Below are 9,875 nucleotides of genomic sequence, written 5' to 3' on the forward strand. Positions count from 1 at the left end.
TCTCATCCCTTGTACTTGCATGTGGGTATTTGATCTATTTGTCTGTGTATTTGTGTATATGTTCGGGGCTGATTCATGCAAGATCAGGTTATCTCCTATTGTCCAGGAGATAAAATACCACAGGCTGCAGAGCAATTCTTAGTCCATCAACACAGCAGGAAAACAAGCCAATCAAACTCAAATGGATACAGACAGCGATGCTCCACTATTAAAGGCATGCACATGCAGGCATAGTTGCACATGCAATTTTATTTTTGTGACCAGTTGTACAAAGGCAGAGAATTTTGTGTAAAGTGAGTCATAGGCACACATGTACCTGATCTGTGCGCACACGTGCAGTAAAGGGGCTTGCACTCCAAATGCCCAGAACTGTTGCAAACTGTGCCCTCAAACATGACCTTGCTCTTTCCTAAGTAACAGGCTTTTCTCACCTGCCTGTCCAGGCCAGAAGTGGAGGTATTGCAGTCATTTCAGGCTAAGTCTGGAATTGCTATCCCATTCCTATCCTCTTAGCTTAGTGACTCAAGAAGCATCAGCTGCTGCCAGCAGGACACTCTCATGTCTGCCAGGAGTCTGGATTCACCTGAACTCTCATGCTTCCCACCCCTATTAAAATCCCATGGAAAGCCTGCATAATATGCACTTGCAGTCTGCACTCAAATCAACTTTTACCCTAAAAGGATGCAGTAGACCGGCTCCGTCCACCCTGCTGTTCTCCGATAAGGTAGCTGGCAGAGACGAGACGAGCAATGGAGCCAACTCGCATGGTTTTGTCACGGGTCTTGCAATAATGGGTGCTTGCAGGAAAGTCCCAAGTCCTGGAGCTACGTGATTATTAACTATATGAGTCTCAGTATATATACACTCAGTGTGTGTGTGTGTATGTGTATATACATGTATGTATATATGTATGTGCGTGTGTATATATGTGTGTGTATGTATATATGCATGTGTGTATATATGTATGTGTGTATATGTATGTGTATGTGTGTATGTGTGTGTATGTATATATGTATGTGTGTATATATATGTGTGTATGTGTATATACGTATGTGTGTATGTATGTATACGTGTGTATATGTGTGTATGTATGTATGCATGTGTGTATGTATGTATACGTGTGTATATGTGTGTATGTATGTATGCATGTGTGTATGTATGTATACGTGTGTATATGTGTGTGTATGTATGTGTGTATGTATATATATGTATGTATGTGTGTGTATGTATATATACGTGTGTATATGTGTGTGTATGTGTGTGCATGTGTATGTCTGTATAGATAGATAGATACACACACACATACACACACACACACACACACACACACACACCCATATATATTCTCTGTGTGTAGGAGTTTCTCACTCTCATGTTGTTGAGGAAAGCTGGAAACAGGGACCGGGGTGTGACCAAAGGCAGAGACAAAGCATGTGGGATCTCAGGATGTTTAAGCCAAAGATTGGGGGTGGAGGCGGGTGGGGGGAGCTGACTCATGACATCCGCTGATCGAAGCTGGCAAACCTGGCTGAACTTGGAGGATTCTCCACCGCAGCAACTTTCCTGTGTGGCTCTCCCTTTCGCCTTGACCTGCTGGGACTCGGCTGGGTCCTGCCAAGTGCCTCCCAGTCCCTGCAGCCCAGCGGGGGCCGTGCACACAGGGGAAGCCCCGCAGGGAATCTCCACGGAGGAGTGCGTTTTGTAATCGGGTTGACTTCCTGCAGAAGTATCGGGGCTGGTGACTGTCAGGCTGCTGCTCATCATGTGACACCGCAGCCCACCCCATCCCACCCAGTGCTGGCTCAGAAGGACCTGACCTCACCCCAGCATCCAGCAGCCCCGAGAAGGAAGGAAGTTGGCCTACACAGAATCCAGGGCTGGATGGGAAGCGGCTGACATTCAGAGCAGTATCACATGCTGGCACAAGGGCTCCTTCAGAAAGGAGAAAAAAATCCCCTGCAGGTACCCAGGGACTTGGCATGGAGCATACTAGGGCCACCTGAGGAGCATCTCTGCCTTGGAGATGCTCAGCCCCAACAGGGAACATTCAGGCAAGGAAAGCATTGTTCCAAGAGAGATGCCCCATGATCCTGCAAGCACCCGCCGGCAGATCCTCCACCTCAGTGTGCAGAGACATGTATTCCAGCTCAACACTGCATGCCAGATGCAGATGGACTATGAAAGTGTGTGCGTGTGTTAGAGCTATTTAGCCTAGTCTTCTCCCTGCAAAAGCCCCCATCTCGTAGATCAGAGACTGGCATGCCCAGGCAGTGGTGGAGCTTTCCGACTTCCTGCGAATTCCTCGCCCTCTGTTTCATTTGTGGGAGGATGCATCTCTCCCTAAAAGTGAGTCTTTCTGGAGGTGGGAGATTTGCTTTCAGGTGAGGCTCTGCTTATAGGGGACCCTGTCCAAGGCTCCAAAGCACCACAGCCCTGCCTGGCAAGACCCTTAATACCCACTCCCACTGTCTTAGTTCTGGCTGTCTCCCGCACAGGCTTTGCCCAGTCCCTGGTTGCTCTAGGGAAGGATTAATATGTCTCCTGGAATTATACTCAAGCTCCATGTGCTGTGAAATTTGCAGTGCATGCTGGATTTTCACGAGTCACTCCCATAACCCACTAACAGGGCTCACCAGAAAGTGATACCACCAAGTACTCAGCCAGTCCTCTTCAATTCACTCGCCATGTGTTTGGGCTTTTTATTATTATTATTGCACAAAAGACTAAATCCCCAGGAATCATAACCTGCACAAACCCACACTTCTGCCAGAATTTGGCACTGGCACAATCCGCGAACGACTGCATGAATGCAAAGCTGGCCAATTTTGGTCACGCACATGAAGGGACCCTCTAAAAAAAGGTGGGCATAAAAGTCCCTGGTTCATTTTGGATGCCCAGCCAGGATGACACTGCATCGGTCTATCATGGGTGCAACTTAGGCAACCGCTATGATTGCAGAAGAACCCTGGAAAAGCCATGGGCACATGTGGAAGCCAGAAGCAAAATTCGTGTCCGCGTTTGCTCAGTAGTTGAACCTTCTGGTTTGTCACAAAGCAATGGGTGACCGTGAGTCATATAGGCATGATACCCAGCAGGTGTGCACAGCTGAGGCTCATCTGTCAACAGCCTAACTTCCACATGCTTTGAAAAGTGGGGGAGTTGCCTTTGGAGAACATGCATTTTCTGCTACAGTGGCATAGTTATGTCTGCTTGATCCATTACTGATACAGGTGAGCTAAACCACTGCAACTTGAAGCCTGAAAGGAATTCAAGTTGCATTGGTTTTGCTGCCACTGGGATGGAGCATGCAGACCTAACAGTTGCACCCTACTACCTTACACCAGTATCACTCCATAGAGATACAAGTGTTACATCTACCTACACGAGGGGTTGGCAACCTACAGCATGCAGGCTGGATCCGGCCCACCCAGTGGCAATTGTGCAGTATGGGCTGGCAAAGGGAGTGTGACCCACCTTCAGAGCTGCACTGATCTGGCCCACTGCTCCTACATGGTTGCCAGTCCCTGGTCTACACCCTTAAAAAGCTGTCACTGTGTGAATGCAGCAACCATGGGTCATGAATGGCCTTTCATGCCTCCTTTTTCCTGAAGGAATAATAGAGCTTCATGCACCGTCTCCTGCAGCTCCTGCCTGGTTATCTGAACCTACTCTTCTCCGCACGAGAGGGAAGGGCCAACGACACAACATGCACATGCACTTTCATGGCCCCATTGTGTCACCCAGGAAATGGGAGCCTTTGAGCACCACCCAGCTAAGTGCACATACAGCAGGAAAGCCGAAGTTGGGGCTCACGTAGGAGCGGACCGCTCTGGTGGCCGCCAGACACTCTTCCCAGCTGAGGTCCGTCACGGTCATGAGGTACGCCACCAGGATGGTGGTGCTGCGGGAAACCCCAGCCAGGCTGGCATAGCCGGAGACATGGGAAGGGGAAAAAAAGAAGTGCACGTGGGTACGCTGCGAACCCGGGGGAGGCTTTTCCATATCACGGTGACTCAGGCTGCATGAGAAATGGGCAATTCGTTGCCTAGGGACTATTGTCAGTGCCATCAGTTCAATACCAGGGCTTGGTTTTCTTTTCTGTTTCATCCCCTGAACCAATCCTGAAGTCCTGAGCAGTGCAGAACTAGCCTTCCGCTTTGCACGGCTCAGCCCGGATGCACCCATATATTGAATCGACCCAGGCCAAGATCCGGGGCCAGCCTCAGCACCAGCCTCAATTGAGGGGGTTGAGCTTTGGAGCCTGCCTATGTGGCAGTCACTGGAGTGAAGTGTTAACTCAGCCTTGGGGGGGGTCCCTGTTGCTGTGACCCCTCTGCTAGTGGCTTGGGGACGTGAGGTGCAGTCGCTGCAGTGACTGAAGCACGGACGTGCTCTTGGGCCAGCTCAGAGCTAAGATTCAAGCCCAAAGCTGCACTCAGTGTTCAGGCAGAAATCATGAACCCCTCATATAGGTCGCCTGCCTGGGATGCAAAACTGGGCCTCATCTTAGCAGCGTGAGCTGAACTGCACTTTGATTGGCATCATGAAACCATAGCGTGAGCCCAAGTCGATAGGTGGTAGAAGCCCTGAGGAAACAAGCCTGGAAGGGCTGGGCATGGCTGTAGCCAGTGTGGTCTCCGGCTGCTAAAATGTCCAAACTGTAGAGCAGAGGCAAGCACGCCAGTGCACTGGGGAGATGGTTACAGGCAGTGCAATGGAAACAAGGGTCGGGAGAGCCTTCTGCATATTAACCTGGGGAAGGAGGAACTGCACAGGGTCTCAGGAGACCTGGAGTTTGCTCCCACTTCCCCTCTCTGATGTTTTTCCTCCATGGCAACAAACAGACATCAAATCTGTCCCAGTATAAACCATTTTATGCCAGGACAAAGCACACTTGTTCAGTCATCCACGCCCCCTGTCCTGAGACAAATCCTTAAAAGATTCACGGGATAAGAAGTACTAAAAATTTATCCCAGGACATCACAAAGTGCACCTGAATGATCATCCCGGGATTGCACCATTGAATCAATGGCAGAAAAGCGGCAGTGCCTTCAGCCGCTCACTACACCGAGTAGGGGAGTGGTGTGTGTTCACGGCAATCCCAGGAGATTTCTGTTCCAGGATACACGAGTATAATTTGATGTCTATTCCTAGCTTGTGTGTTTGTGCAGCGCGGTGGAGTCCAGGTCTCGACTGAGTCCTCTTGGCATGATGGTCATAGCAACAAAGCTAGTGACAAGAAATGGGAGGGGATGAGAAGGGAAGAACATTAGGAAATGGGGAAGCTGGCGGCAATACTGACCAGTGAATGAGACAGCCTCCCCCATGCAGCCGGCATTCGTGAATAAATTTGATGCACTCCTTAAAATGCTGTATCCTAGGAGAAGAGAAATGGCAAAGTTAGGCAGAGCAGAGCTGGTGGATCTGGGTCAAACTGTTTTCAAGGAAGCTCCTCCTTTCTGATTCCCAGTAAAAAGCACTGAGTAATTCTCAGGGCAGGGGACAGCCTTTGGGAGACATCATTTCTTAGAACTGCTCTATCCGCTCTAGGCCATTGCAGCTGCATTGGCTGCAGGTTGCTGGGATTGTTGACAGGGGCTGGGAGCTTGTCCTCTGACTCAAAGCTAAAAACCAGAAAACTCAAGGAGAAGGGATGTGACTGGGACAGGGCTTCTTGGGGTTTCCCAGCTGTCCAGAGCGGAGCAGCGAGATGCTTTTGAAAGAGCTCCTTGCGCAAGATGTGATGAGGCTGGTCATTTAACCAGGTTCAAAAGGGGACTGGACACGTTCATGTTGGCCAGGTGCATTAGCGGGGTTTAAGCATGACAGTTTGGGGCATCGCTTAAGTACTCGACCACTTCAGCGATGAAGCTAACCTCTAGGACAAGAGGGGCACGTTCGGTGCATCTGCTAGAGAGATTTCCTGCCCCACACGTGGGAAGGGGCCAGTCACCCAGACAGCCACATCCTGATGAGTTTGGATCCGGGGGGCTGCATGATGTTGGCTCCATTCATCAACCGGGGCAGAGTTCAGGCGCCAGATTCCCCGCATGGTTGTGGAGTTAAAGGCGGCGAGGGATGGGAAGGAAAGGCTTGTTCGTGAGCAGAGATTTGTCACTTCTCCCAGGCGGCAGGTTTGCACGGGAAAGCACCTCCCCTGGGGAGGGTTGCTGGCTTGCTTTATTAGGAATGAGCTGTGAAGAGAGCGGACAAGTCTGTTCCTGCTACAGGCGATGAGGTTTGACGGGACAGCTTAGAAAGCGCGGCCCTGAGTGACCCGGGAAGTGGGGGCAGGCCAGGGCTGGTGCCAAGAAGCAAATGATTGCATGTGGAGAGCGGGTTACGCTCCCAAAGCAGGGCCCAGCCAGGGGACAGAATGAAGTTAACCCCTGTATGCAGTTAGCAAACTGAGGCAGAAGGCTTCCCCGTCTACAGTGAGGAAGGGGCCGAGGCAAGAGGAGAACCCAGGAGCCCCTAGGTACCCACCTGCCTGCCAGGGCACTAAACCATAGCCCCGCACCAGACTGGGACCCCACAGACCTGCTGTCAGCTCCTGGTTCTGCCACAGCCTCCCTAAGAGACCTTGGTCCAGTCACTTACTCTCCCCACACCATGGTTTCAGGATGGCATCGAGAGGCAGATCTGGAGGGCACTGGCATACATGGGGCTGGTATGGAGGGCACTGACCTGTTTCACAGCAGGTGGTTATCCTGGCTTTCTCCCACCTCTGGCCTATAACTGGGAGCGCTCTGGGGCAGAAACCATCTCCTCCAGAGCTTAGCACCAGGATCTGGGGGTCTCCAGGGTTTTCTCTTGTACTATCTACAGCACCCCGGTGCTGAGCTCCACGCCGTCCAAGAGCGTGTTGCAGACAGGTGACGTGTGCACCGGTGTAATGCAGTCCTATCCCTCATCTTTCAGGTGTCCCTCGTCACTGGATGGGCAACGGCTACCCCACTTTAGGGGGCTACATCATATGTCTCTAGGCACCGACAGTGTTTTAACAAGGCAGCAAGTGCCCAAAGCATGGAGAGACCATTCCTCCAGGACCCACCTGCTCTCTGCAGACATATCCCTTGCAGGCAGGCAGTAGAGAGAACAGGTGGCACGTGAGCCTCCGGTGATCTCCAGCCTCTCCTCTTTCGAACGAATATAACAAAGGCACACGGCTCATCCACACGCTTTCCCCTTTTTCACCGACTGGCTGGAAACATCCTGGGCCCTCAACAACAGTTGCTCTCAACTCTTAGTTCCTGCCTCCCGGCATTCGTGTTTCCATGCACTCTTCAGCATTTTGCCCCTTCTCGCTGTCCTTATTTCCCTGCTTGGTCCTGACCCCTAACATCTCTCATAGAAATGGATGGGGTTGTGCATTATCATCACTCTCCGGTCTTCTTCTTTCCGTGCTCCTTTGCATTCTTGGCCGAACACTGGGGTCACACTCAAATGCTGCCCAAACACCTAACTCGGCCCAGGGAGCCCGACCCATGACAGACCCCCAGTTCCACCCAGGCTCCATTTAGTCATACCCACCCCCTCTCCCTGCTCATCCCAGCTTAGGAAGTGGAAAGCAAAGGCTATGAATGAAGACTGAGTCGTTCCGTGTCATCACGGATCCGTATCGTTAGGTCACTAGAGCCGCTCTCTGACTGGGCAATATTTTCCGTGAGTCATTCTCCGGCACTAACACGCATAGGAATTTCTCTTAAATACTTTCCATTATACTTGTAATGGGAAAAAAACACTCTTAGGCTTGTAATTATGGGAGTACTTGGTTCTTTGAAACCTTTGGCTTTCCACTCTGCAGTACTCCAGCCCCAGAAGTGCCCTGCTAGCCAGGACAGTTTGCAAAACTGTTTGCTTTAGGGTTTTTCTCCTAGTGCTGACTTCCCCACCAAGGGAACCGTCTTTTGCTGACTCTTGCATGTCAGCGCCCTTGTGCTTCCAAATATCAGTCCCGTGGACCAAATGCTCTTCCTGAGCCACCGCCCAGTAACAGGTACAGATTCCCACCGTCCTTGTTGCAGCTTGCAGGATGCTCGGCGTTGGCAAGGTCTCTGGTACTAAGCTTCTCTTAGAAATCCTTTCTAAATTCACCAGGATTGTGAAATCCATGGCACAAACCGATGTGCAAAAAATAGCTTGTTGAACAAGTCTTCCTTCCTGTGGCCAAATCTTCGTAGACATGTTACAAGTGCAGTGATGAGTCTTAAAAAAAAAAAAAATCCCTAATCTTGCTGAAGAAGGACTTTTCTTGTAAAGCTTCTCCTTCTGCTCAGTGGGAACATGAGCAAGCAGTATTAGTGGGACAGGAATGTCTTTCCCCGAAAGATTCAGTTTCCAATCCAGCACTAGCACTCAGGACATAGCGACGTATGAGCAGTAAAGAGGCCACTTGAAAGCACCCACTGACATGTCGGGGTGCTGTTGCGATGATAAAAATGAGCAGATCTTGGGAGAAGACGGCAGGATCTTCACTCCTGCCATAGGGAGACCTGACAACATGCATGTGCCCAGGGTGACATTAATAGGGTGGCCTGCCTCTTCAAGGGCCCAGCCAGCAATGCACAGTTTTCTGGACAGTACGGTGTTCCCTTTAAAGAAAAGCCCATATAGACTGAGAAGCAAGGGGGACTGAAGAGATGAAGCCCCTGGGATGGGTAGCAGAAGCAGAACTGCTTTGGGTGACACTTTGGCTAAGATTGACATGCCCTGAAAGGGACTTGAGCATGGCTGTAATCCGTCTACACCTGGGAAGGGAGCAAAAGGGTTTCCATTGCATCTAATATACTCCAGCCAGCTGAAGACAGTAACAGCTGGAGCTGGGTGGAAAATGGACTCTTTGGTCAGATGGCAGAACCGGAAAACCGAAGGGAAATATCACTTGGGCTCAAAGCAACACAGGATAGCCTCAAATTTTACAAAGAAAAACGCACAGAAAAATGGGCGTGGGAGGACCCAAAAGCTTTCGTTTGACCTGAATCAGTACCTTGCTAGCGTGATCTCGACATTTTGCTGTTTGGTTTCTGTGTCACTTCATCCTACCAAAACTCTTCTTTCTGGCTTTTCTACTTCTTCCTTTTTAAGACATGCCGCTTCGGAGTGAAAAGCCGAGGTTCCAACATGTCAAAAATTGGAAGCTTTTGGCATTTCCGAAACAAGAGTCTTTCAAACAAATGAACAAAAGTCTTCTGTTAAAACAAGCTGTTTTGAAGGGGTTTTTTCAAACCCCCCCCCCACACACACTTTTCCATCTGAAACTATTTTCTAAACTCACCCCCATTTCATTAATAATTTAGGTGCCTTCAAAACTCAGTTTCTCAGCAAAGTGACCATTTACCAAACCTTTCTCCTAATGTTAATCACAATCTTAAACATCTATATGGCTGAGGCGGCCCATTGCAGGTTGCATGATCATCTTCAGAGAAAGACTCGACTCAATAATGTCTCCAGTGTCTAAAGCACTAGCAGCTCCTAGATCCCAGATTCCCAAATACTGACTCTGTCAGTGCCTATCCCCCTCAGACAACACCCCATCATGGTACTCCAAAAGCAAAGTAAGTGGGGCATGAAGTCCAAGGTGCCATCACCTTTGCTCCAGCACCTGCTTTTAAGGGGAAAGAGGGTTTCATGCTGAGCAAACAGACACAATTAGTCCATAGGAGGGAACCTGCTACGTCTGCTAGACCCGCGGCCCTTAACCTTTTGCACCTTATGTCCCACCAAGTATTTTCTCCAAAATCCCTGGTCCCACCATGATAAAAACAAAACCCCACTTTTTTTCCAAGAAGTGCATTTTTACATTTACATGCATTTTAGTATTGCATTAATCGTTAATGGAAATTTTGAAGGACGTTAAAAGTCCCACCTACACG

At 49.9% G+C, this 9,875-nt stretch overlaps 1 protein-coding gene across 1 annotated transcript in view; it reads right to left on the reverse strand.

Moving 5' to 3' along the window:
- Window positions 1-1,337: 1,337 nt before the first annotated feature.
- LOC102385272 (dual specificity protein phosphatase 22-A-like) overlaps window positions 1,338-9,875 on the reverse strand; it is a 26,424-nt gene continuing 17,886 nt past the window's right edge. The window contains exons 6-7 of the mRNA XM_025203093.1: window positions 5,303-5,377; window positions 1,338-3,922 (exon numbers count right to left, since the gene is read on the reverse strand). Of these exons, the coding sequence (XP_025058878.1) occupies window positions 3,721-3,922; window positions 5,303-5,377 (277 nt within the window). The 3' untranslated portion in view covers window positions 1,338-3,720. The remainder of the gene's footprint in view (window positions 3,923-5,302; window positions 5,378-9,875) is intronic.

The sequence above is a fragment of the Alligator sinensis genome, unplaced genomic scaffold, assembly GCF_000455745.1.
Source record: "Alligator sinensis unplaced genomic scaffold, ASM45574v1 scaffold228_1, whole genome shotgun sequence".
NCBI classification, from domain to species: domain Eukaryota; kingdom Metazoa; phylum Chordata; order Crocodylia; family Alligatoridae; genus Alligator; species Alligator sinensis.